The 27977-nt window shown below is 34.5% G+C and overlaps 1 protein-coding gene and 1 non-coding gene across 8 annotated transcripts in view; both read left to right on the top strand.

Moving 5' to 3' along the window:
- Window positions 1-26976, top strand: part of USP34 (ubiquitin specific peptidase 34) — a 318270-nt gene extending 291294 nt beyond the window's left edge. For 6 of the 7 annotated variants that reach the window (XM_077134328.1, XM_077134324.1, XM_077134325.1 and 3 more), the window contains 14 exons: window positions 2163-2797; window positions 5077-5234; window positions 6673-6751; window positions 7534-7629; window positions 8325-8451; window positions 10137-10244; window positions 11532-11636; window positions 11754-11878; window positions 12884-13007; window positions 21511-21590; window positions 24094-24234; window positions 24329-24472; window positions 25372-25531; window positions 25736-26976. In XM_077134328.1, the coding sequence (XP_076990443.1) occupies window positions 2163-2797; window positions 5077-5234; window positions 6673-6751; window positions 7534-7629; window positions 8325-8451; window positions 10137-10244; window positions 11532-11636; window positions 11754-11878; window positions 12884-13007; window positions 21511-21590; window positions 24094-24234; window positions 24329-24472; window positions 25372-25531; window positions 25736-26343 (2690 nt within the window). In that variant the 3' untranslated portion in view covers window positions 26344-26976. The remainder of the gene's footprint in view (window positions 1-2162; window positions 2798-5076; window positions 5235-6672; window positions 6752-7533; window positions 7630-8324; window positions 8452-10136; window positions 10245-11531; window positions 11637-11753; window positions 11879-12883; window positions 13008-21510; window positions 21591-24093; window positions 24235-24328; window positions 24473-25371; window positions 25532-25735) is intronic. The other variant, XM_077134327.1, reaches the window with a different exon arrangement.
- On the top strand, window positions 4783-4885 carry LOC143661861 (U6 spliceosomal RNA). Its single transcript, XR_013164898.1, has one exon. It is a non-coding gene; the product is annotated as a U6 spliceosomal RNA (small nuclear RNA).
- Window positions 26977-27977: the final 1001 nt, after the last annotated feature.

Below are 27977 nucleotides of genomic sequence, written 5' to 3'. Positions count from 1 at the left end.
TCACTTACTTCTGTCATGTTGATAGCATATACCCTTGGTAAGATGTGATGAGGCCACTTTACTTCTGTAGTCTTCCTCCCCCAAAAAATCTTATCAAATAAGCCCACATTCAGTGGCATCCTACAAAATACCTGACCAATACTCCTCAAAACTTTCAAGATCACCAAAACAAAGTCTGAAAAATTGTCACAGCCAAGAGTCGCCTAAGAAGATATAATGATAAATGTGGTGTCTTCGATGGGATCCTGGAACGGAAAGAGCACAGGAAGGCAAAACTAGTGAAATCTAAGTGTTGTTTAGTTAATAGTCATTTGGCAGTGTTGCTTTCTTGGCTTGACAAACATACTAGTGATATAATATAGCAATATAAAATATACCAGTAGAAACTATCCTAAAATTAAATGAAAATTTTCTTTGAGAAAAGCACTTTACAGTGGAGGGGAACGTGGATTGGTATTGGCGTTAGCATTCTATTCCTGGGCTAGTTTTTTCTGTCAATTTAGTTAACTCCACAGTAATAGGATATTTGTTAGAGCTGCTGTGTGCTGGCTGGCATTCATGTTCTGACCCCAACCATAGAAGAGTAATTAAAAAAAGGAAGAAAATTATTTAAAAAGCTAAGCCAAACCAAGATAAAAGTTTTCTTAGCTCAAGATGTTATACTTTGAGTATAACACCATATACTTGAATATAACACTGTATTCATGATAGTGCTGAGGAGATGGCATTCTTATACATGGCAGTGACATTGGAAGTTAATACAACCCTGTGTAAGGTGTTTGAATGTTATATACTGAGCTCCTTAAAAATCTTAGGCTCTTTTTGTTTACTTATTTGTAGGCCCTTTTTAACTAAAAAATACCATTTCCATGATTCTAATATAGGTAAATCACTTAATATATAGATGCCTAGCAGCATTCTTTATAAGTGAAAATGAAATACTAAATGTTGAAAAATTAGGAAATTGTTACATTCCACTTTTAAAATTATAATAGTAATGACTGTGTGTAGTAACATGAAAAAGTGTTCTTGATATAATACAGATTAAAAAAATTGTCCCCACATTAGTATGGAATAAACATAACTTGAAATAAGATTTAAAGCCTCATGTATAGAAGAAAAGCTATAAAAAATATTTTAAAATACTATAAATAATTTTAATAAATGACTGAAAATGTTTAGAGAAAAGAAAAATACCATTGTGATAGATGTCATAAGCATATCTAACTGTCTGCTTTTGAATCCCACCTCTTCCATTAACCATACTATCTGGGGGTATTCTTCCTGTGTGATAGTGGGGATAATAAAAGTAGTATGTTCTCATTCAAAAGTAGTATTGAATGAAGTATGTTCTCATTCAGTAAATTTTAGCAGTTCTTGTTATTGTCTTAGCTGTGTGACCTTGGTCTTCTGCAAGAATTAGATTTTTTCAGTATAGCATCACCTTGCTCCAGGATGATTGTGAGGATTAGATGAGGTAGGATATATATAAAGCACCTAGCACAATGTCAACTGCTTTCATAAGTAGAATCAACCAATCAGTCATTAACTTTCCACAATTATAGCATAGATTAATATTTTACTGGTATGTTGAAGAAGGAGATTTGAGTACAGGTTGTTAGCCTAGATGACTTAGGTTTTCTAAAACTAATATTCTATAATTAGTGTATGTATAATCTTATATAGTATATGAGAAGGGACTTTTAGATAGAAGATTTCATTCTATTTGATTATTTTACAATTTTCTATATTGGGTAAGTGAGAAGGAAGACTAAGAACGAAAAACATTAAATGGCAGACATGCTTTGGGTAGGTCTTCTGTTTTCCTGTTAAACCTTACTACTTTCCAAAAGGAATGAATGATAAAATAAGTGGGAAAATCCTATATCTTTGGGAAGCTAAACAGAAGAGATCTAAAACTATTTCTTCTAATGCCATTGTTATTGTCATCTAGAAATAACCATGGCAGAATGGAAGGTGTCTGTTTCCATCAGCCTGTGGGCTTTTTCTGCAAAGCAGAAAGATATTGAGAGATGTTCCTTGTCCCTTAATTTTTATTCATTTTAATTATTAAAGAAAAGAGTGGCTTTGTGTTTAATGACTGCTCTTCAGTCTATTTTATATCTTGTAAGGATCTGACAGTTGTGTTTTACATTTTATAGCTGCAGCTTATCTTCTGGTGTCCCTTATACCAAGCAATTCATTCCGCCAGATGTTCCGGTCAACAAGGTCTTTGCACATCCCAACCCGTGACCTTCCACTCAGTCCAGACACAACAGTAGTCTTACATCAGGTCTACAACGTGCTCCTTGGTTTGCTCTCAAGAGCCAAACTTTATGTTGATGCTGCTGTTCATGGCACTACAAAGCTAGTGCCCTATTTTAGCTTTATGACTTACTGTTTAATTTCCAAAACTGAGAAGCTGATGTTTTCCACATATTTCATGGATTTGTGGAACCTTTTCCAGCCTAAACTTTCTGAGCCAGCAATAGCTACAAATCACAATAAACAGGCTTTACTTTCATTTTGGTACAATGTGTGTGCTGACTGTCCAGAGAATATCCGCCTTATTGTTCAGAACCCAGTGGTAACCAAGAACATTGCCTTCAATTACATCCTTGCTGACCATGATGATCAGGATGTGGTGCTTTTTAACCGTGGGATGCTGCCTGCCTACTACGGCATCCTGAGGCTCTGCTGTGAGCAGTCTCCTGCATTCACACGACAACTGGCTTCACACCAGAACATCCAGTGGGCCTTTAAGAATCTTACACCACATGCCAGCCAATACCCTGGAGTGAGTAAAATTGATGCTATTATATCTGTATCCTCAAATTGATTGGAAATACCTGTTCTTACCCTTGTGAGACATGGTAGCAAAATATAGAAGCATAATCTCACGTTAACCATTCTCTCTTAAGGATTAAATGTTTATTTTTCTTTTAATCTTGAACATACATATAAAATTGATAAGGATGTGGATAATTTTTCTTAAGTTGAAGTTAAAATTTTATCTCTTCTAGAACTTAACTATTTTAATTTGTGCTTTTATAAAAATGTCATTTTATAAAGTCAACTAACAAAAAAGTTGACTTATATGGTATAGTTTTCTTTTTGGGGGGGGGGGTGTGGTGCATGGTCCGGAAATCGAACCCAGGTCTCCTGCATGGAAGGCGGGCTATGATATAGTTTTAAGGAAGAGTATTTTACTATTTCAAAATGAAATATTCATTATCAAGAAGTACATGTTATGCTAAACTGTGAGCTATGAGTATTTTATCTTAAGTTAGTAGTGTTCCCAATTATTTTTACTTAAACTATATTCAAGTAAATGTTAGAAAAGTCTATAAGAATACAAGTATACGTGGTCAAAATCTGCTTTCTTTTTCTCTGCAAACTCTTTAGAGGTTTTATATTAATTTTGTTTTCCTTCATGTAAGGCTGTCATTTCCGGATATTGTCTTTTCATTGCAGCAAACTTAGATTATATCAAGAGAGTTTAAATCTGGGAAGGGGTTGTGGGGTGGGGGTGGGGGTTGTACAGTACTCTCTTTCAGGCTATTATGAACCCAGAGGCCACAACCTGTAAATATAGGAATTTGTTTGCTAAATAGTGGTGGGAGACAGGGATAATGTTTTTTCAAGTCAGTGATGTTAATTTAATAATACAATCACATCAGTACAGTGGAGGGTGCTTAATTAAGTATTGGCATCCTTGAATTGTATGCTGTACTACTGCTTTTCCTTTTGAAAGCAGGACTCTGCTTAAACTGTCCTTTACAGATGATGTAATGAGTTAAGAATCTGTGACCGAGAAAGAGAGACCTAATTTTCCGTTAAGAATGTTAGGATGACTAAAATGTAAGGAAAAAAATGAATGTATTAAATACTGAAAGAGGTTCAAAGTCAAGGGTTTAAGAATACAGAAGAAGAAAAGAAATGAGATTATCTGTCTCACTGTGATGGAGTTGGGACAGGGTTTATAGTTATCATATTCACATAATAATATTTGATTCGTTTAGTAAATGTGATTCCATAGTTAAATATACCTTTGACCAAAAAAATGCTAAGTGAGTTGGAATGTTTTTCCTCATAATAATGTTTCTTGTCCTTGATATTTGTGAAATATATCCTTTATTGTAGATCTGTTGTAGATTTTCATGAAAATAGTGCTTAAATCAACTTTTGCATGAAAATATGAAGCTGAAAAGTTCAACTTACAAGTGCATTGACAAATATGTTTAGAAGAACAACTCTTTGCCAGCATACAATGATTAAATGAGTTTATAAAATCACAGGTAGTGATTTTACTAAATATTAGCTCCCACATTTCACCCATCAGGTAAATTGAATTGAATCTAGAAAAGTCATTCAGATGTTGGCACAAAGGATTTTCTCAGTAGTAGTTTAAGGTGTAATTTAGAGGTTAAAAATATTTTTGATAAACTAATGATCCTCATTTATTAAAGGGGATTAGTATAACATATACACCTAGACCTGCAGTTGAAGTCACAAAACTAGTGCTTTTAAAAGTGTTAAGGGGTGATGCAATGGTGACTCCATAGCAGAATCCTCACCTGCCATGCCAGAGACCCAGGTTCGATTCCCAGAGCTTGCCCATGCAAAATAAATAAATAAATACAATGTTGAATATAAAACAGTGTGAAGACTAAAAACAAACTATATTTACTTGTAGTTTTCAATCTTCTCAGATTCTGTTTTAAGATTATTTTGATTACTTTTAGTATTTCATTTAATCTGTTAAAAATAGAATTCCCAGGCTCGCTTCAGCAGCACATATACTAAAATTGGAACGATACAGAGAAAATTACCATGGCCTCTGCGCAAGGATGACATGCAAATTCATGAAGCATTCCATATTTTTAGAATTTGGGAATGGAAAAAAAAATAGAATTCCTTTCTAATTTTATGACAAGTATTCCTGAATGGTAGTGTAATCTCATTTATTTATGTAAATTTAAGTGCTGGTTAAGGAGTATAACATTGAGAAATAAGCAGACATTTTAAAATTTTATAAGGTTAAAAGATTACTATAATGCTTATTTGCCTTTTTAGGCAGTAGAAGAATTATTTAACCTGATGCAGCTGTTTATAGCTCAGAGGCCAGACATGAGAGAAGAAGAATTGGAAGATATTAAACAATTCAAGAAAACAACCATAAGTTGTTACTTACGTTGTTTAGATGGCCGCTCCTGCTGGACTACTTTAATAAGGTAGAAAGATGTTTTCTATTTTGTTTCGTTTATTGTTTTTTTTTGACCAGGTGAGGGAGGGAATGGGGATAATCCCCTTCACACTAAAAGAGGTATAATTTAAATAATTTATAACTGAAAGTTTGTTCATTCTTCAAGGTTTGGTGGGGGGATGCAATTACACAATTAGCCTTCTTGGAAAAGTTTATAGTTTTCAAAGTTAATGAGTTGCTTTTAAATAGTTTTGTTTTTAGTTTGTGTGTGTATATATTTTATCAGAATTATAGAATTTTACGATTGGAAGAACCTTAATATACGATCTTCCATCTAAAGTTTGAATCTTGCTATTTATGGCTTATCATCCTGACTTAATGCTTCGATATTTCAGTTCCAGAGGTCCCTAGAAGCAGCCTTTTCCATCTTTGGATAGGTATAACTTTAGATTATAAGGATCCATTATCTTTACAGTTAATTAATTGTTCAGAGCTACAGAGGTCAATGAACTACTTTAAAAGAATCTTTTACACTTCTTTCTCTTTACATGAAGAAATAGAGTTCAGGCTAATTTCTTAAAATGTTCAGTATATTATATCTAAGACTTGAAGATGATGTCCTTTATTATGCACAAAATTTTTTGCAAAGCTTTCTTGAGACTTCATTATAGTATCTTGGGCTAATCAATTACCCAAGATAGGGTTATTTCAGATTATTCAGAAAGAATTTTAGTTTGAATTCTAGTAATACACTAAATGAAATTAGTTGTACTTTCACTATGACATTTTGACAGAGTTCTGTAGAATTTTTGGCATTCATGTTTGAATGCATTGTGTTCTAAAAGTTTACTACTTAAAGTTTGCTTTTTTAAAAAATTGGAGCTCTGTTAGTTTTTTTTGTTTGTTTTTGTTTTTTTGAAAAAACAAAGACAACACTGAAGTAGACAGATTTCCAGTTGTATTCTTTAACTGCAGTTTCTGGCATCTAACAAAGTGTTAAATGGCTGCTTTTGATGATTACTATTAAATTATTTTTAAGGCCAACATGTATTTTTGATTTTTTCCCCTCATTATTCTTCCAAATAACCAGCTGGTGAATGCTTTGATAATACAAGTATATATCTTTATTATCCAAAACTTAACATAATTTAGAAGATAAGCCTGTTATGAAAATAAGCAGTATTTGTACTGAAACTTAAAAAATCCCATTATGCGTCTTTTCCACAATTGTGATTAATTGAGAGTCGACTGGATATTAATAAACATAACTTTTCTCTAAGATACTTAGAGATTTTCTTATTTAATTATTATTTCTGTTTAGTCATAAAACAGATACAGCAGTCTCTTCTCTGTAAGTAAGAAAGTAGAAGTAGAGAGCTTAAATGACAGTTTACATCTGCTTATTTTTTTCATCACCTAAGTTTTCTGGTTCAGAATCTCAAACTAGAATTTATGTATTCGTCTAGTGCCTTCAGAATACTGTTAGAATCTGATGAAGACAGACTTCTTGTTTTATTCAATCGAGGGTTGATCTTGATGACTGAGGTAAATATTTTATTGTATTTTACTGTAGGAAAATATTCTTCCAGGACTTATTGTTTTGTGGAATTTATGGGAAACGGTTTTACTGGTAACAGAATTTTAATTATTTAAGATTAGTAAATGCTAACGTGTATTCCAAGGATAATTAGGTCATAGTTTTTAGAGTACTCTTTTTTTCTCAAAGTAATTCCACATCTTTACCCTCATTTTGAATATGAACCAATATCATTTGAGAGAGACCAGTTTTATTTACTTTTTTTTAATAAGGATAGAAACATACAAATTTCACGTTATTTAACCAGCAGTACACGTAAGTTCCCTAGCAGCCCAATTTGACAAAATATAGAAGCTGGGATTAACATTTTCATAGGAAACCAGTGAGTTTCCATTTTCATAGGAAACAGGTGGTTAAAATCATTCAATCTACCCATACTTATTGAACATCCACAAGTAAGAGATGATTTAAGGCTATAGCTATGTATCATACTCTTTAGTCTAATAATGGAGAAGACAAAAGAGTACATATGCCTGGAGTACCTTGAGAATTAAGAGGTAGGATAATTTTTCATTTAATGATATAGAATAGAAGTACAGTATATTTCAAACTGCTTGTTGAAGAATTTGGACTTGCAGAGGTAAGTGGGAGAGTACTTAGATAAAGGACTTTATGAGCACAGAGGCAAGAAAGGATTGGGTGTGTTTGAGAAATACCAAGTATTTCTGTTTGGCTAAAACAAAAGGTTTGTGAAGAGGAATAGTGAGAATTTCATTCTTTCATTCAACAGATGTTTGAATGTCTACTATGTGCCAGGCATTGTGCTAGGCACTGGGGATACGGCAGTGAACAAGACAGACATGGTTCCTGTCCTCACAGCTTACAGGTTAAATACTGCACAAGTACATTGTTCAGATTATGTACTGCCACAGATTCTAGGCTAAGAATTTTGAATTTTGAATTGTGAATAGTAAATAGGATACAGGAAACTGACTTGAGATGATTACAAGAAGGATGTTTCAGTGTAAAATGAAAAGGAAAAAAACTAAAGTTTTAATAAGCCAATACAGTTAAAGGAATTAAAAGATTTAATGCTAGTATGATCAAAGGAACTAATTTCCTACCTGCCTTTGAGAACTCTTTTACCGCTTTTACATCTACTGTTTTGAGTATGGCTGACAGCCATTTCATCATTATCTTTCTACAGAGGCCCTGGAGAGTTAAATCAGTTACCAATTCTCTCTGATCTTCCTGTTGTTGGCTGCTATTTTGTAATCCCTAAGGCTTGCAGTCTTAGAATAGCAGTACCAAAAAGAAATGTTGAGGAAACAAATTATTCCTTTAGATTAGAATGTGTACACAGAATGTAAGAGCTCTTAATGTGAGAACTGTTTTATTTATTTATAAAAAGCTGAATGGGAAAAATTGACTTTTTGATAAAGTGAATACAATTACTTTGCACACATATGTACATGCAGTCTCAATGTGAAGCTATCTATCATAGAAGATAAACACTACCATTTTGTGGCTCAGGAAAATAAATATGAAAGTAAGTTTTCAATTTTTTTAAATCATTTATAGTCTTTCAACACACTGCACATGATGTATCATGAAGCCACAGCTTGCCATGTGACTGGAGACTTAGTAGAACTTCTGTCAATATTCCTTTCGGTTTTGAAGTCTACACGCCCATATCTTCAGAGAAAAGGTTTGGTCATTCCTATTTACTATTTTTTTTAGTACTACTATTAAAGAGAGAAATATGGCCTTTAAACCACATGCCCAGAGAAACTGTCTTTATCACTAGTTCGTGCACAGAATATGGGGCCCCAAGTTAGCTAACCATTAGGAAATATTCATCATGACCTTCTGCTGTAACCCTGGAAAGCTCTTTTATATTCTCTTTATGCTTGCCTACAGAGTAGCATGCACATTGTAATTGCAAGAGGAAAGATATTGGAAAATGCTCCCAAGCACATTAATAGTTTGGGTATTTTGTGAAGGTTCTCCAGCTGGAAGCTTCCAAGGCTTAGGATAGGTCTTTTTTTTTTTTTTTTTTTTTTAATTAATAAAACAACATGAAAACATACAAACCTTCAATACATGGTATAAAATCAGTGGCTCACAATATCATCACTTAATTGTGTATTCATCACCATGATCATTTTTTTTTAACATTTGCCTCATTCTAGAAAAAGAAAAAACTCATACATACCATACCCCTTACCCCTCCCTCTCATTGACTACTAGAATTTCCATCTACCCAATTTATTTTAAGCTTTGTTCCCCCTATTTGTTTTTTATCCATAGTTTTTACTGATCTGTCCGTACCCTAGTTAAAGTGTTTTAACAAGGTTTTCACAGTCCCACAGTCACATTGTAGAAGCTATATCATCGTCAAGAAACAAGGCTACTGGAACACAGCTTTACTGTTCAGGTACTTCTCTCCAGCCAATTCAATACACCATAAACTAAAAAGAGCATATCTATATAATACAAAAGAATAACCTCCAGGATAACCTCTCAACTCTGTTTGAAATCTCTCAGCCACTGACACTTTATTTTTTTTTCATTTCTCTCTTCCCCCTTTGGGTCAAGAAAGTTTTCTCAATCCCTTAATGCCAGGTCCAGTCTTGTCCCATCTTGCCAGGGAGGTTTACAAAATATATATCTGGGAGTCATGTCCCACGTAGAGGGGGAGGGAAGTAAGTTCACTTGCTGTGTTGGCTTAGAGAGAGAGGCCACATCTGAGCAACAAAAGAGGTTCTCGGGGAATGACTCTTAGGCTTAGTTTTAAGTAGGCTTAGCCTGTCCTTTGCATGAGTAAGTTTCATAGGAGCGAACCCCAAGATCAAGGACTCGGCCTATAGATTTGGTTGTCCCCACTGCTTGCAAGAATATCAGAAATTCTCCAGATGGGGAAGTTGAAAATATTTCCTTCTTTCTCCCCATTTCCCCAAGGGAGTTTTGCAAATACTTTGGATTTGTTGGGCCATCACCCTAACCTGGACAAACCAAGAAAATCTCATGCCCTAGAATAGGTCATTTTTAGTTTCCAAAGAGATGACTATGTAATACCTCTCTCTGTGTCCCTTTCAGATAGTGTGATCTCTGAACTTCATATCAATTACTAGAAAGTGGAATTTGCTTCCTAGAAATTAATCCTAGATAAATTCCTAAAAAGTAAAACATATTCATCACTAAAGTATATAAGAAATTTAGTAGGTTTAACAATAGTAAATAAATTACAAAAGGAATCTCTTCACTTTGACCAAAAACATTTATGCAATTAATTTGAACTTCTTATTTTAGCGTTCTTTTAATTTATAAGAGAAAATAGTTGTGCAGAAGTTTTATCTCAAATGGCATATTTATGTCTTTTTGTATTTGCAGATGTGAAACAAGCATTAATCCAGTGGCAGGAGCGAATTGAATTTGCCCATAAACTGTTAACTCTTCTTAATTCCTATAGCCCTCCAGAACTTAGAAATGCCTGTATAGGTAAGTTTCTTGGAAAATACACATACATAGAAACCTACAGCATGAAATTTTTGTGGAATATTTTATGTTAACATCTATAAGATTTGGAAGACATTTGTACTTCTTACATGTAACTCATACTGGCTAATAAGTCCTGAGAGAACAGTGCTAGTAAATACGTGTGTGATCATGAACAGGTCACTTAATATATCTGGAACGTTTGACCTAAGGTTATCTGTATGTCTCTTACACCTCTAAAATCTTATGATACTATGTAAGCAAGGTAGAATTGTGTAAACTTTTACAGGATAGAGCTGACATTTGGGTGATTATTTCACTGTGAGTTATTTTGCCTAAAGAATATTTCTCAGTCCTTAGGCTCTCTATATTTCACCTTTTCCTTGATTGCATTTTTATTATAAAATGTTAATTTGTGGTTGGTAAAACATGCACACACTCTCCATTTTTAATTTATATTGAATTTTTCACTACCTTAGAAATTATTTGAAGTCCTGATCTTTGGAGACTATATCCGTAACTGTCTATTTACAATATCTCAGAATGACATAACTGATTGTCATGAGTGAACAGACAGTCTTGGTCAATGTTGGCCTGATGTCCTGTGTAATTACTGGCCATCATTTTTATACTTCTCTGTCAAGAGGAGAAGAGGGCATCGCAAAAACCTCTGACGGCCAGTAACTATAATAGTAACCTGTCATTGTGAGCTTTTATCCATATGTGGTTAGAAGATGAGAACCATCATAAAACATGACGAGTAAAATCGTCCTTTAGATCTCCCAAGAACTTGGAACCTTAAGTTTCTGTCTGGGCTGCTATGGTTGATTTTATATAGAGAGTGATATAATAGTATACACTAATATTTTCTTCACTGTACTTCATGATGCTTCTCTTGATTAAATAAAATACAAATAAAGTATATTTAACTTCTCCTCTTAAATGATAACTCTATTGTGGTTAGTATTTCTACTGATTGAAATTTGATTGAGCAGAAGGCTGTATTTCTCCCAGTGTCAGGAGCTAAAACAGTTTTAAACTGATTAAAACCTTCCAGGGTAGTGCAGCAGTGGTTCCGGGGCAGAATTCTGACCTGCCATGCCAGAGACCCAGGTTCAATTCCCACAGCCTGCCCATGCCAAAAAGAAAGAAGAAGAAAAAGAAAAAAAAAAAAAAAACCTTCCAGCTGCCAGACTGCTTCAGGTCACCCCAACAAGATCTTTGAGTTTGAAAGTAGCAGGTAGAAATTACTCCAGCTTTTTAAAATCCAAATTGTGTTTTTATTTTCAGATGTCCTCAAGGAACTTGTGCTTTTGAGTCCCCATGACTTTCTTCATACTCTGGTTCCATTTCTACAGCACAACCATTGTACTTACCATCACAGTAATATACCAAGTATGTATTTATCTAACACAATACTTGAATATGGGTGGCATTTAATCTTTCTGCACACTGAAGCATGGAGGTTTATTTTTTTCCACTTATTCTTACTGTACACTTTTAATGTCTTAGTGTCTCTTGGACCTTATTTTCCTTGTCGTGAAAATATCAAGCTAATAGGAGGGAAAAGCAATATTCGGCCTCCGCGCCCTGAACTCAATATGTGCCTCTTGCCCACAATGGTGGAAACCAGTAAGGTATGTTGGGATGCCGGGAAAACCATGTTTCTTCAGTACAAAGTAATTAAAAATTTCCCCCTCTGCCAGTTATGAGTATGTTAGACTTAAGTGACCGTTTTGTGGATCCTAAGAAGATTAGACTCATTTGGACTTTTTCCTTTTAGTGCTCTAAAATGTTGGTTGAATATTTTGCCAAATCAACAATAAGCACAAGTAGTAAGTTTTTCCCCCCACACTCAAAAACTATTCATAGTATTTGTCACTAGACAAAATTTTAGACTTAAATTATAACTGAGTCATATTTCTAAACCTGAAAAGTCAAGTTAGGTACTTACTGTTTGAATTTGGCCATAAAATCATTTACCTCTTTTACTACCCTTAAAAATATATTCATTTGACCTAAGGCTCTAATATCACTGATTGGTAGATTTATCATTAATAGTTTGATTCCTGCCCTCTAATGGTTATTCTAATATAATACTAATTTTTTTAAAGTATGGAGAAAAAGTACATTGACATGGGATAATTTATCTTAGTTTGAACATTAATTTCTTTTAAATAGTTTTTCCCCTTATTGTTCTTCACTTACACATCATTCATACTCTCCCTTGCCCATCATCTTTGGATCCAAGTATACTAGAGAAGTTTGTATAAGATAAAATATTTAAAATAACAAGCACTGTAGTAATAATTACATAAATAATGCAGAATTTATTTCAAAAAACAAATTTAATCCACTATTCTTGATATGTCTGTTAAGTGTCACATTTTAAAACCCTACATAAATTTTATTAAAGTATATAGAAATAATGGGTAATCTTAATTGATAGCATTTGCACATTGAAAATAAACTTGTAACAATTAAGATCTTAACATTACTAGAAATTTGAAGTTTAAAACTAGATTCTTATAAAGAATTTAAATATTTAATCAGCTTTTAAGTTAAACTTAATACATACAAAATATGCTCTTTAATTTATTATACAATTTAAGTGCAACCATTTTATCATCTTTAACCTTCAGGGCAAAGATGACGTTTATGATCGTATGCTGCTAGACTACTTCTTTTCTTATCATCAATTCATCCATCTATTATGCCGAGTTGCAATCAACTGTGAAAAATTTACTGAAACATTAGTTAAGCTGAGTAAGTATAAAAGATGAGCAGTAAATTCCACTGAATTATTTTAAGACCCTAGCCATTCAGGAAGGGGAAGGAAAAAAGAGAGAGACCATCCTTTTTCTTTTCTTTTCTTTTCTTGGTCTTTTTAAAAAGTGAATGTTTAAAAATACTAATTATTCTTGGGAATATTTTTATTTTTTATTAAAAAAAACACCAACTTACTGGTTTCTATTGAATAGTTCTGCCCAGAGTTTCAGCTGGTTTATAAAGGAGTGTGGAATAGGGCTGATCACTTTTATACATAAAAGCCTAAGTTCTCCACCATTTGCCCAGCAGCATTTAAAAAAAAAAAAAACCAGAAAAACTGTTCTGCTTAGGGAAGTAGATTTAGAGATGCACTTCCCCAGTCCTGATCTTGAGGGTGAAATGAAATCTATTGTACCAGCTGTGCTTTGGATTTGACATTGCCAAAAGCAAGCTGAGTGGGCTTGCCAGGGTAAAGTAGAGGTGTATATATGAGTAATTAGGAGGTAAGTCTCATAAAATAGACAGATGAATGAGAAGGGGAATTTTAAAGAGGAGTTGAGAAAGAACATTGAATACTATCAGTGAATTATGTGTGTGTCGCAGGAGAGGTAGTTCAAATTACTAAATAGTGACATTGCTTCTCCAAGGATCTGCCTGAGAGCTGTTAGAAATTGCTACTTTTAGGTAAACTTTACTCTGGTAGATGAAGACATATAGCCTTCCTTCAGTTGGCCCCTCTCTCAGGACCACCAGAGTTCCCAGGCATGTGTCCTATCTCCAGACTTCATTTCAGATGGCCCAGCACCCTCTCCACTAATCTGTAGTAATTCTGTTTTAGAGGGACGGAAGTGAAATGCCTTTGTAACCACCACACTGATCAAAAAATAGATTACCATCACCCTAGAAGTCCAGTTTGTGCTCCCTCACAGGCACAGTCGCTCCTCCTTATGGGAAAGTCTTCTGTCCATTCAAGGTAGCACAAAAGCTGTACTTGTACTTTCATTAAGAAGGAAGAGGTAACAGCTGTCAGGGATTAATTCCTCTTCAGAAAAACCATCTTATTGGTGTAAGTGATTAGAAGGTCTGGCAGATTTGAAAGATTGATCCTTTTACTTGTTATCATTAGCTGATTTTCTTTATAGATGAAATGCCAAGATGTGGGGGTGTGGATAGGTTCAGATTCTCCCTTGCCCTATTACACAGCTGGTTCATGGTACTTAGTAAAAGGCTAAAACTTTGAGAACTGTAGTAGCACAGCCTTGCTCCCAGATAAGTAGGAGAACTTACAAGATGCTAACCCTCTGAAAAGTTCTTGGTAATTGTATTCATATGATTTATATCAAAAGTTATATGAAGAGACATTTTAGGTACTTAAACAGCTTTGACCAAATAATTTTCTACCCTATTTGAGACTGCCTTTTTTATCAACACAGATGCACTCTCAGGAAATTTAAATATTGAAGGGAAAGGATATTCAGCTATCAGCTGAATCGACTTTGGTGATGACATTTTAGTCACATCACTTAAAACAGTGGAGCACTATTGATTTTTCCTCATAGTGTTTAGTTCCTTAGGAAATTATTCTCAAACTATAACCACCATCCAGTTTGATCAGCACTGTAGCTACATATCAGTGTTGAGGATTTCATATGTGACTGTTTAATTTCAACCAATGTAAATTTAAATATCCCAGTATGACTGGTGCCTAACTGTACTGGCACAGCTCTAGATATAAGTAAAAAATCTTACCAAATTTATCAGGAAGATAAATTGTTCTTTGTTATATACAAGTTAATGCAGAAAATTGGACATTATCTTGAATACTAAATTAATAACCTAAAAGCAAGGCTATTATGTCCTAGAATTTGAAGTTAATTCCCTCTTGTAACTGAAATGACTATTTCTAGACACCTAGAAAGGACGTGCCAAATTAAAGCCTACATTAAAACCTTTATGAGGAGCAAAGAGTAAATAGTTAAATTCGTGTGATTTTTTTATATTTGCCAACAAGGAGAGGGTGAATTAAATTGGTTATATCTTAATCTTTTGAGCCTTGAGGTTTGGTTCAGAATATTAAGAATGTTGTGACCATTTATGGGATTGTCTCAAGACCTATATTGATTGCAATTCATTTGCAGTTCCAAGGAAAAGTCTTTGTGCTAATTTTTACATGGATAACCAAGCAGATTTTAAGATTTGTCAGGAGATAAGAAGGAATTATGTAATAATTGTAGGTTGGAATTGCTGGGGAGAGTAGAGTAGCAGGTACTTAATAGTAAACAAATGAAGGCTTAGAGTGCTTGAAGTTAGAATGGTTAGGGATGTAATGGGGTGGCAGAAAAAGAGAAAGAAATGGGGAGAGGATTCAAGGAGGGTGAAGAAAAAAGTTGTTGACTGACATACAAAATAATAGTTTCTGAAACCACTGTGTCTGCGTGATTATCAGCAGGATTATTGATTTTATTGGTTATACCTTCCTTTGGGTCTAGGCTCAAGTATCACATCTCTCACCAAATTCACACACTAGATTCAAACTTTTCAGAGTTCCTGTTCAAACTTTTTGATCAAAATCCAAAGTAAAATACATATTACATTGGGGTTAAGTACACGGTTAAGTGAGTATGTGTGTTTCACAAAAATGCCTTACTATGTGTGAGGCATTCTAAACTATCCATTTCTTTTTTCCTTTTTCTTTTCAATTTTGAAACAATTTTAGACTTAATCAGGACAGTTGCAAAAATAATGCAAAATATATAGAGAGAACTCTAATGTCCCTGCCTAGACACCTAGATTTACTAACTTAACATTTTGCCACTTTTGTTGTTTCATTCTGTCTACTTGCCTATCCATATATTTATCTATTTTATAAACATTTGATTTAAGGTTATATGTATCATGTTCTTTGAACAGTTAATACTTCCATGTGTATTTCCTAAGAAGAGGTATAGTCACTCAATTAGCTACTTTAAGACATCAAGTTTGAGAACTTTTAACACTGACATAAAGCCTCAAGTCTATATTTCAATTTCTTCATATGTCACAATAGTGTCCTTTTAGGCTTTTCTCCTCCATTTTTAAATCCAGACCAAGATCATGTATTGTCCTGAATTGTCATTGTCTTTTTAGTCTCTCTTTTTTTTTAATTGTGGAAAAAAATATACTACAGAATTTCTCATCTTGGCCACTCCGAGCATGCAATTCAGTGGGATTAATCACATTCACAGTGTTGTGCTACCCTCACCACAATCCATTACCAGAGATCCCAAATACAAGCACTGTCCCCATTATGAATTAGCTCCACATCCACCTCCCAGCAAGCCAAGGTAACCTCTACTCTACTTTCTGTCTCCCATGAATTATATATTTTAGTTATATAAGCAATATCTATCCCTATAGGTCTGACTTATTTGACTCAGTGTGAGGTCTTTAAGGTTCATCCATGTTGTAGCATGTTTCAAAACTTCATTCCTTTTCATGGTTGCATAGTACTCCATTGCATGTATATACCACATTTTATTTATCCATTATCTGTTGATGGATATTTTATTGTTTCCACCTTTTAGAGATTGTGAGTGCTGCTCCAAACATCAATGTGCAAATATATGTTCAAGTTCCTGCTTTCAATTTTTGGTGGTATATATCTAGAAGTGGTATTGCCAGGTCATATGGTAGACAGTTCTTACTTTTCTGTTGAACCACCAAACTATTTTCCACAGCAGCTGCATCATTTTAATATGAAGATTCCTGTTCCTCTGCATCTTCTCCAACACTTATTTGCAAATTTTTTTAACATTAGCTATTCTAGTAGGGATGAGGTGAAAACCACAGTATTTTTATATTTAATAATAGCAGAGTTTAGCCAGAAAAATAATTGGAATAAAGGAACTAACATTACTGATTTCTGAACACTTTTTAAAGGTACAGTAATTTTTAATTTACTTTTATTTTTTACTATTTAATATAGTTTAAATTCAAACAATGTTTAAAAAAAGTACATGAACATCAAGAAATCATTCCCCTATACTTTACCATCTTCATTCCTTTATTCATTTCATGCCATCTTCTCCACCTAACACAATCTACCCAATATCTGATGATAAAATCTCCAAGAAGCTGTCTTAATTCCCTTTAGTCATTCCTTCTGAACTCTGGTGGTTTTGCCTTTCTTTCATAGCACTGTCATTTGCTTTTGTTTCGAAAGAACTGGAACATATGTCCTATCTGCTGTACTGGACTGTAAAAAAAACCTCTCAACCCTATTTTCTACCACTTTTATCCTTTTTTTTTTCTTTGCATAAAAGCAGCAAATGTGGGTGTATTTTTTTTCCTCCCCTTTTTTACACAAAAGATTAAATCTGGGTGGTAAAGGTACAGAAAAACAGGCAGAACGGTGGACAAACAACAGAAACAAACTAAGATACATAAAAAGTTGTAGGTAATAATGATGACATCACATTAGTAGATAATGGGTGGCATTGAGCTAATTAACTAGCTACCTGGGATCAGAAGCAAGTTTTAATACTGCTTCTCTCCTTAGTTCAAAATAGGTTTCAGGTAGATTGAAGATTTAATTGTGAAAAGTAAAATCACTGAAAATATTAAAGGAAAACATGGAATCATGGATACCACCTTGAGATGTGAAAGGGCACTGTAAGCAGGACACAAAACCCGGAAACCGTAAAATAAGAAATTGGCAAATTTACTATAGAAAATTGAAAATACTACATAGTAAAAAATATCATAAATTAGTTAAAACACAAATGACTAATAGGGAAAAATATCATAAATTAGTTAAAACACATATGACTAATAGGGAAAATATTTGCATACTTAAGAGATAAGTGACTAACACTGCCAGTATAAAAAGAGTTTAGATTCAGTAAGATGGTAAAAAAACATTAAGCAAAATAAGCAAAGGACATGAAAAGGAAATTCATACACATAAACAGTAAATAGTTGATAAACTATATGAGAAGTTGCCCAGTCTCACTTAAAAAAAGCAAAGTGAAAACAGTGGTTTCTTTCTTTTTAAAAAAAAATAACTCAGGTAGATAAAGGTTAGATGATACCCATACTTAAACAGTTTGAGGAAAGAAGAGAACACAGAAACCAGCTTTTATTAGCTTACCAAGAGCAAATCCATTTATCTTGGGCTAATGAATAGCGATCACATTTATGAAACATCTTTATAATTCCAGTTTGTTAATTTACAAATAGGAAGAACTGGCACAGAAACCCAGATATTCCATAGTAGGACCAGTATATTTTTACAGTAATCTACTTGGGAAGCTAAACATAAGTAAGTAGGTTGCTGGGTGGGTGTGAATTCAGAAGGTGAATTGTAATAGTTGAATATGTGATGTTGTTAGGCTAAAATGTCTTGAGGATTCCGTCTCACAGTGGAATAGAAGTCATGGGAAACTACCACTCCTCCTGTATAGTGATTGCTTGGGTGGGATAAACAATACTATGGAAAACTAGACAATCATAACAGTTCAGATAGGAGAAACTCTAATAGTAAACATATGAAATATTTCATCCCCATAGCAGTCATGGAAGTACAATACAATCTGAAATACCATTTTACCTACGAAAATAGATTTTTCTTTTACTAACACACTCAGCCGCTTTTGCAGTGTGAGGTGTTACTAATGAGGAAAGAATATGTTTGGAAAAGTTTATTATTTGTTTTTATATATTCCTTCTTAAGGAGGGATGTAACAGGGTATGGATTTTGTTGAGAATACATCGTTATAGGATAAGGAAACAGGTGTGGCAGCCAATGTTTTAGTAGCCTATCCATCCTGTTTGAGGAAAGGCTTGAACTTGTGCCTGAGAACTTTGGCAATGGTTTCTCCCTGTCCTTTGCACCTGTAATTGGTGCTCCAGAAGGTACTGGAGAAGGATTGTGCAGATTAGGAGGGCATAGGCCTATCCCTTGAGTCATGCGACCCCTTAGGGGCTCTTGAGCATTCCCAGTGCTTTGTGAATAAACTACCTTCCTTCCAAAGAAGGTATGGCTCTGCGTCAGAATAAGTGGAACTGAAAAAGATGTCTTTAGCTCACCATGGGTAGCACGGTGTTTTCCAGAATGCAATGCACAAGATGATCCAGGGAAAATAATTTTTATATCACTAGATTTACTTATCTTACTGAATTACAAAAATATATAACTGGTACATCAAACCCATGATTTTCTGGATGTTACATTGACTCCAATAAGTTTAATGTAATTGTCTGAGTGAATCTAAAGAAATACATTAGGTAGACAATAGTACAGGTGATGGGCATATAAAAAAGCTGCCATGAAAATGATACAAGAATGACTGAAGTTTGAGGAAACGCTGATTATTGAAAAGATTATAGGCTTTAGAATCAGATAGGTCTGGTTTGGACTCTCTGCTCTATTACTTAACTGGTTTGAGGACGACACTGAGCAGATTACATAATCTCTTTGAGCCTATTTCCTCATTCAGAGAAGGTAGAAAATAAAAGATGAGGATAAAATAAGACTTCCCAAGGTTGATTAGAAAAGTAGATTGTCTGACATGTGACATCCCTAGCATAGTAGATGCCAAGAAATGTTTCTCATTACCTTTTTTTTTTTTTCTGGAGGTATTAGTATCAAAATACAATTTGGAGATGATCTTTTATCACAAAAGGCCTCATTTTTTTGGTTGATGTGGTGTGAACTTTTGTGGAAAATACGAGTAAGAACTGTTTTCTTTGGGGAATAATTGGAGAAAAAATAATAAAGACTACAGAAACTTATAGTACACAATCTGCTTTCTCATGAGAGGTTTATGTCAGAGTTGCCTCCAGTTCAGTGGTTGGCAGACTTTTTTCTTTAAAGGGTCAAATAGTTCATATTTTAGATTTTGTGGGCCATGTAAGGTTTCTTTCACTTGTTTGTTTAAACCCTTTATAAATAAATGTCAAAGCCATTCTTAATTCACAGGGCTGTTTAAAAACAAGCTCTGGGCCAGATTTGGCTTGCAGAGCCTAGATGTAAGGAAGACATAGATAAATCTCTATGAAGCATAGATACAAAGGAGGAGATAAGGATGCTCTTCCTTTTAGCCAGTGGTTTTTATGACTTGTTCTTATTTGCTTGTGTATTGTGATATAGGTGGATAAATGCCTCCAGCCTCAACCAGGTTAGGATGAAAGATTTTAGCATTTCCTTGGATATATAAAAAGAGATTAATCTTGGGCGGGCCATGGTGGTTTAGCAGGCAGAGTTCTTGCTGTCATGTTCGTTTCCTGGTGCCTGCCCATGCAAAAAAAAAAAAAATGAGGGATTAATCTTCACAGGAAAATAAATAATCCTTCATAAATTGGGTGAATGCTCTGACTTGCCTTTCTAGGATTTTCTAAGATATTCTCAAATCTTAAGTCTGGCTCAGAGTTTGGTAAACTGCAGCCTATACAACTGTTTTTTGTATGTTAAGCAAGCTCCCCATGAGCTAAGAATGAGCTAAGAATGGTTTTTATATTTTTAAGTAGTTGGGAGTAAAACAAATGAAGAGAATATTTTGCTTTATTGAAACACATCCTTGCCTATTTGTTTAGTGTATTGTCTATGACTGCTTTTGCCACAGCAGAGTTGAGTAGTTGCAGTAGATATGGTTCTAAAAAATAAATTGTTTATTTTTTGGCACTTTACAGGAAAAGTTTGCCTTTAAAAGAAAAAATGTTTAATTGGAGGAAGGTAGTTTGTGTTATATTTTTTTCCTTCTCCATGATTATAGTTTTTGTGGGGAGGTAGAGGATGGTAGATTTATTTAGGACTGTGATCTATCTTTTATGCTTTGAAGAGAGAGTAGAGGGTAGTTAGGTAATCAGATTTTTTTTTATTGACATCTGGAATAGTCAAGAAGAGAAGTTGAAATCATAGAGGTTCCAAATAGGACTCTCTGACATAAACCCAGGAAGTGTGACCTACCCAGATTTCTGGGGACAAGGCAAAAAAGTTGCTAAAGTCTCAGCTCAGGATGCTTATTTATATTCACCACAAAGATAACACGTTGTATCTTTGGAAAAACAAGGTAAAAGAGGAAAGAATAGTATGTTTTGTAATTCTCTACATCCTGTTTCTGATACACAGAGTCTAAATATTCTATGAAAATTATTTTACATGCAGTGGTATCTTTAAACTAAGAAAGGTTTGGACCCACTGCAGTAGCTTTTGTTAAAATGCCCCAGATAATGTACTAATACTCAGAAAGCAGAGTTAGTTTAAGTTGCCTCAGATACTTTTGGAGGTGAGGTGTGGGATATAAATAAATCCAATCATGATATCACATTCTAAAGTATGTCAATGGTTAAATGTTGGAATCAGTCCTTCATCTTGAAGTACTTTATATATAGTTTCTAAAGGATATAGAAAAATACGCATCATTTTGACCAAAAATAACTCTATTATTGTACCTGCAGAGTTTAGTACCTTGATAGTATAATTTATAATTATAACCTATTCTGATTTCTTTTCAAATATTAGGTGTCCTAGTTGCCTATGAAGGTTTGCCACTTCATCTTGCACTGTTCCCCAAACTTTGGACTGAGCTATGCCAGACTCAGGTAAAGAAAATTAGTTTTAGATGATTTGGTCTTTCATCTCATCTGACCAAGTGGTCTGTAATTTTAGGAACAATGGATTGAAAACTAAACTGGCTGGAAGCTGGGAAAGTTTTAGAATTTGGTAGATAAAATAAGATTAATGGAAACATTAGCTATTAAACATTGGGCATTTAATTTCCCTTTGACTTTTTGTAGATTGATGTAACAGTTGTTTCATATAAGCCATTTATATTTGAATGTCTTATTTAGAGTCAATATCAACAGTTGTGGGAAAAGTGCAAAACTTTGGGCAATACTAGGGGAAGAAGGCACATGCCACATTCTTGGTCCGCCACTCCTCCACCATTCCAAAAGCTCCATTTCAGCTGTCCTTTAACTGTTGCTTATCTGTTACCTTGGAGTAGTTTTTCAAGAGCCTGATAGATTTGTTTTCTTGTGTAAACTCTTGGAAAACAGGAAAGATTGTACCTGTCCTATCTTAAGCCTCTGAGAACCATCGGCATCTTAATAAAGAAGGCACCTATAATGCTTGTTAAATTGTGGAGGGGAAATGGCAGGGAGAGAGAAACCAGATTAATCTTAAAAGGTTTGTTTGGGGGGCGGGCCGCGGTGGCTCAGCGGGCAAAGTGCTTGCCTGCCATGCCGGAGGACCTCGGTTCGATTCCCGGCCCCAGCCCATGTAAAAAACAAACAAACAAACAAAATACAATAAAACAAGAAAATGTTTAAAGATGTTTCCCTTTCTTCCTTCCTTCTCTCTGTCTTTCCTTCCCTTCCTCCCTCTCTCTTTAAAAAAAAAAAAAAAAAAAAAAAAAAAAGGTTTGTTTGGCTCACTCCTTAGATCAGGCATAAAGGGTCTTCATCCTTTTTAGACCCTGAACACTTGGTTTTCTGCCTGATTGCACCTGCCCATCCCCAGAAAAGAGATACATTTATTAACCTTTCTGTATCACAAACCTATACAGGTTTGTATACTATACTATAGTATAGTGGGTTTGATACTATACAAACCTATACTATAGTGGGGTTGATACTATAACCCCACATTATAGTATCAGAATGACTTTATAAATGAGTCTGGTGCAGCCTCCAGCTCATATTCTTATATATAGAGGTGAATCACCTTATATGGTAATGGTTAAGTTTGTTTCTCTCCTTTTCCCAAACTGTGAGCTTCTCAGTGCAAGGACCTTATTTATCTCTATGGCATGAAAAAATGTTTTGTTATCCTTATAGTAAGGATTTTGAAAGGCTACTATATATGGCTTTGTACATAATAGGCATTGAGAAAATGACTTACTGGTTGATTCTTGAGCTGAGTGGTCTATTTAGTAAATTGGAGTTCTTTGCTCCCTCACCGCCCCCCCCCCCCCCCCCGCTGCTGTTGCTCTTTTCATTATTCTTGATTTGAGTAGTTGCGTTTGTTTTTTTTTGTACTCTGCCATCCCTTTTGCTTTGTCTACTTCTGCCCTATATTTTTCCTTTTGCTTTCCTTTTTTTCCACAAGATTCCCCATTTCCAAAAATGTCCCCTAAAACAAAGTCAAACAAAGACTTCTAGAGTCCTTACTAACTCTATAGGAGCATCCATGCTCTGTAAGAAACATAGGCAGAAGGCAGAGGCTGTGTCTAGTAGAATAAGGCACATTTTCCTGGCACGAAGGACCTGAATACCTGGGTCAGTCCTAGTCCCTAATTTCTTTGGTGACTCTGAGCACTTTACCTACCACAGTTGGCTACTCTAATAAAATAGGTATATATACAAATTTCACATATCTAAAATTCCTGTTTTAATAGTCCATTTTGTTTTCCATATAAATAAATGATCTATGATTAGAGAACAGATATAAATATTCTAGGAAGTAGATCTGCTTAAAGACATACTACTTGTGTTTAAGAGCCATGACCATTTGAAAACAGGAAAACCAAATTTTAGTAAAATTTTTGTATATTGGGACCCACTACTTCTCTATATGAGATAACTGGAAAAAGGAGATTTGCTTTTTACTTTTGTGGTATTTATGGGGAAATTTACCAAATATATTACTATTGTTAGTGAAATTATTCAGTAAATGTTTAACCCATGTTTAGAGAATAGACTGATTCTTAGTTTTTTTTTCCCTCTGGGTGGTTCAGTAATTATTAATTACCCATTAATCAGCCCCCTGAAAACATTGTCATCCTATTCTTTGTTAGCCTTATTTGCCAATCTTTGTTATTGCTCTCAGTGCAAGATAATATATATAGTTGGATTTCTTTTAAAACATTTTTATTCAGATTTACCATTCAGACTTTTTAAAAGTCTCTTCCTCCAATGCTAACCAGTAATGTCGAAATCAAGTGTTTGTTGGGAGCACACTCAGTATAGCTAAAAATATAGTAGAGATGAGTTAAAAGTGGCTTTTTAAATAGGATTTAAAATAACTACTTCAGATGTATAAATCTTAAGCAGTTTCCAGTTATTTCAGTGCTCAACCATCAGTGCTTCTTCTCCCCTACTTTAGTCTGCTATGTCAAAAAACTGCATCAAGCTTTTGTGTGAAGATCCTGTTTTTGCAGAATATATTAAGTGTATTCTAATGGATGAAAGAACTTTCCTAAACAACAACATTGTCTACACATTTATGACACATTTTCTCCTAAAGGTATGTAGCATTTTGGAAACGCATTTCCAATTAGTTAATGATTATGTTTTCATTATGTTGGTCTTCTGGAGATTTTTTTCCTAATCTTTTTCAGATTCAAGGTCAAGTGTTTTCTGAAGCAAACTGTGCCAATCTGATCAGCACCCTTATTACAAACTTGATAAGCCAGTATCAGAACCTACAATCTGATTTCACCAACCGAGTTGAAATTTCCAAAGCAAGTGCTTCTTTAAATGGGGTAAGAGCTATTAAGGGAATAGTTCAAAACTCTATTTTGCCTTAGTATGATTTTACTATCATTATAATTTTAACTCACTATTCAAACTTAGTCATGCATGATTTAAAAAACTGGCTTAAACTCACGTGTTCACAGTGCCTTGCACCTACCTTTGCACACATTTTCTGTTATAGAAAACATGAGTTAATGTTATTGAATGCTAAGGGCAATAAGACCACTAAGGGAACAGTCTTATCTCTACTTGTTTACATTTTTTTGAAATGTTACTCATGATAGTCATACTATTGCCTGCAATTCATAAGTAACTGAAACAATCAGATTAATGACCTGTGTGACTATAAAGCCACTTAAAACTATGAAATCAGTTACCTGTGCAAACTTTCCCATGATAGCTGTGTCACGTAACAGTGGAATGTGCTAGCATTATGTAGCAGCAGTCTTCCACATATTGAGATTTCTAGATGTCAGAACAGATTACAGTGCTAAGTGAGGAAGACTTCATATTTGAGACATCTCCCAGAAATCATCTTAATGTAAAAACTGTTTCTAGATTACAAAGGCGAAAACCTGAATTTCTCATGGATAATTAGGTAATTTTTTGAAATTCCTACAGGGGTTTGCCTTAGTATTTTCTGATAAAGAATGATCAATAAATAGAATGATCTACATCATCAGTTTAACATACTCCTTTTGGATGTGATGCATAATATAATGGTATTAGTGTGTTGGAATCAGTGAAATACAGTAGTATCACAAACACCTAACTTGGCTCTCTTCTAAAAATGCCAGAGAAACCATTATGGATTTCTGAAACATTAAACATCTACACTTAATTATAAACAATTTGTGTCAAAATGTTGCCTTTAAAATTTCAAATTTTCCTATCTGGGTTTTTATAGGACCTGCGGGCACTTGCTTTGCTCCTGTCAGTACACACTCCCAAACAGTTAAACCCAGCTCTAATTCCAACTCTGCAAGAGCTTTTAAGCAAATGCAGGACTTGTCTGCAACAGAGAAACTCACTCCAAGAACAAGAAGCCAAAGAAAGAAAAACTAAAGGTTAGCTTTATAGGCTAATATCATTACTTTTTGGGGTGGGGGGTGAGCACACTGAGTGTGACTAAACCTTACGATAGCTGCATATTCAGTTGTATCTCCTAAATCTAAACTGACAAAAAATGAAGTTGATTTTGTACAACTACCCCAGACGGATCTTAATGACCCCTCTTAGAGAAATTTTACTCTGAATGTTTGTTTTCACAGATGATGAAGGGGCAACTCCTGTTAAAAGAAGGCGTGTTAGCAGTGATGAGGAGCACACCATAGACAGCTGCATCAGCGACATGAAAACTGAAACAAGGGAAGCCCTGACCCCAACTAGCACATCAGATAATGAGACCAGAGACTCCTCAATTATTGATCCAGGAACTGAGCAAGATCTTCCTTCCCCTGAAAATAGTTCTGTTAAAGAATATCGAATGGAAGTTCCATCTTCGTTTTCAGAAGACATGTCAAATATCAGGTCACAGCATGTAGGAGAACAGTCCAACAATGGTAGATTTGAAGATTGTAAAGAATTTAAAGACCTCCACTGTTCCAAGGATTCAAACATAGCTGAGGAAGAATCCGAGTTCCCTTCTACTTCTCTCTCCGCTGTTTTGTCTGACTTAGCTGACTTGAGAAGCTGTGACAGTCAAGTTTTGCCCTCCCAGGACCCTGAGGCTGCTTTATCACTTAGTTGTGGCCATTCCAGGGGACTCTTTAGTCACATGCAACAACATGACATTTTAGATACCCTGTGTAGGACCATTGAATCTACGATCCATGTGGTCACAAGGATATCTGGCAAAGGAAACCAAGCTGCTTCTTGACATTAGATGTAGCATGTCTACTTTTAAGCCCCCTACCACCCCTCCTTCCCCCAATGCTGTTTGTATAAGTTTTGCTTATTTCTGTTTTGTGCTTCAGTTTGTCCAGTGCTCTCTGCTTGAATGGCAAGATAGATTTACTAGGCATAATTCTTGGTCAGGCAGAACTCCAGATGAAAAATTTGCATCTTCAGTATACTTTCTAAAGGGCAATCAGATAATGGATATGTTTTATGTAATTAAAAGTTCACTGTAGTGGCTTTCATTTACTATGGCTGTCTGGGAGGAACAGGGTTCCCTGGCCCTGTACAATGTAATTTAAACTTACAGCATTTTTACTGTGTATAATATGGTGTCCTCTGTGCCAGTTTTGTACCTTATAATAGAGGCAGATTGCCTCCGATCGCTGTGGTTCTTATTATCAAAATTAAGTTTACTTGTATACGGAACAACCACAAGAAATTTGATTCTGTAAAGAATCCTCTTTAGCTGTGGCCTGGCAGTATATAAATGGTGCTTTATTTAACAGAATACCTGTGGAGGAAATAAAGCACACTTGATGTAAAAATAATTGTTTTATTTTTATTGACATGACTGATTGCTATTCTGTGCACTTAATTAAACTGATTGTGATGACTTTTCATTTGTTTATATACCTTACTTCAGTCTTCTCACAGGAAAATTAGAAAACCACGAATGGGAGAACACCCATTATACTCTATTTAAACAGAAGTGTTAGTAGCCATCCAACTAGTAACTTCTCTCCACAAGCTATTCAGTCCTCTCAACCCCAAATGCATAACTACTGCAGGGCCAACCAAGACTGGTAGAGAGAAGTGTAACAGAAAACAGCAAACAAGTCCTCACATCAACGTGCCACTGTTCCACTACCTAAGAGATACACACCTTAAGAACCCCAAATTAAAATAAAGGAATAGTATCACTATCCGTTTGTTTTTTTTGTTTTCCTGAACTACAATTCAAAGCAAGCTTACTTGTGAAACTTCAAATATCTGGGTGCAGGGATTCAGTCCATTTGCAGGGGACCAGCCATGGGATATGAGATTAATACCTGATTTCAGGCTACACTGCTTTACCTCAATACTGAGTCTAGTCATAATAAAGATTCAAACAATACTTAAAATTCTTTTACAAGTTAATGGAATTTCATTCAACACAAAATTGTTTTTTTTTTTAAAGGAAAGATAGGGAAGAGGTAAACTTGAATTTTTTTACTCCCTACAAAAATGCTCTTATAAAACCTAAGTCAACCATTTGATGTGATTATCTGTAGCAAACCTTTCATTTCTTCAAAATGCTGCTTCTGCCAACAGAATTTCAGGTTCTCTTCTTTACAGATTGGAACTCCTTTACCGTCCAACTGCAATTTCATTTGTCCTAGAATAGGCACAAAATTGAGTACAACTGTTACCATAGTTTCTGCAAGAAAAACAGGAAGCTTATTACTTCATATTGAAACAAAATTATCCTTAAAAGTCCTACTATTGCTTTTTTTTTATTTTTTTATTAATCAAAAAAAAGAAAAAAATTAACACAACATTTAGAAATCATTCCATTCTACACATGCACTCAGTAATTCTTAGTATCATCACATAGATGTATGATCATCATTTCTT

The sequence above is a fragment of the Tamandua tetradactyla genome, chromosome 17 (genome assembly GCF_023851605.1).
Source record: "Tamandua tetradactyla isolate mTamTet1 chromosome 17, mTamTet1.pri, whole genome shotgun sequence".
Classification (NCBI taxonomy): Eukaryota; Metazoa; Chordata; class Mammalia; order Pilosa; family Myrmecophagidae; genus Tamandua; species Tamandua tetradactyla.
Note: the sequence above shows the minus strand (reverse complement) of the source record. Positions and strands in the feature narration are given on the sequence as shown.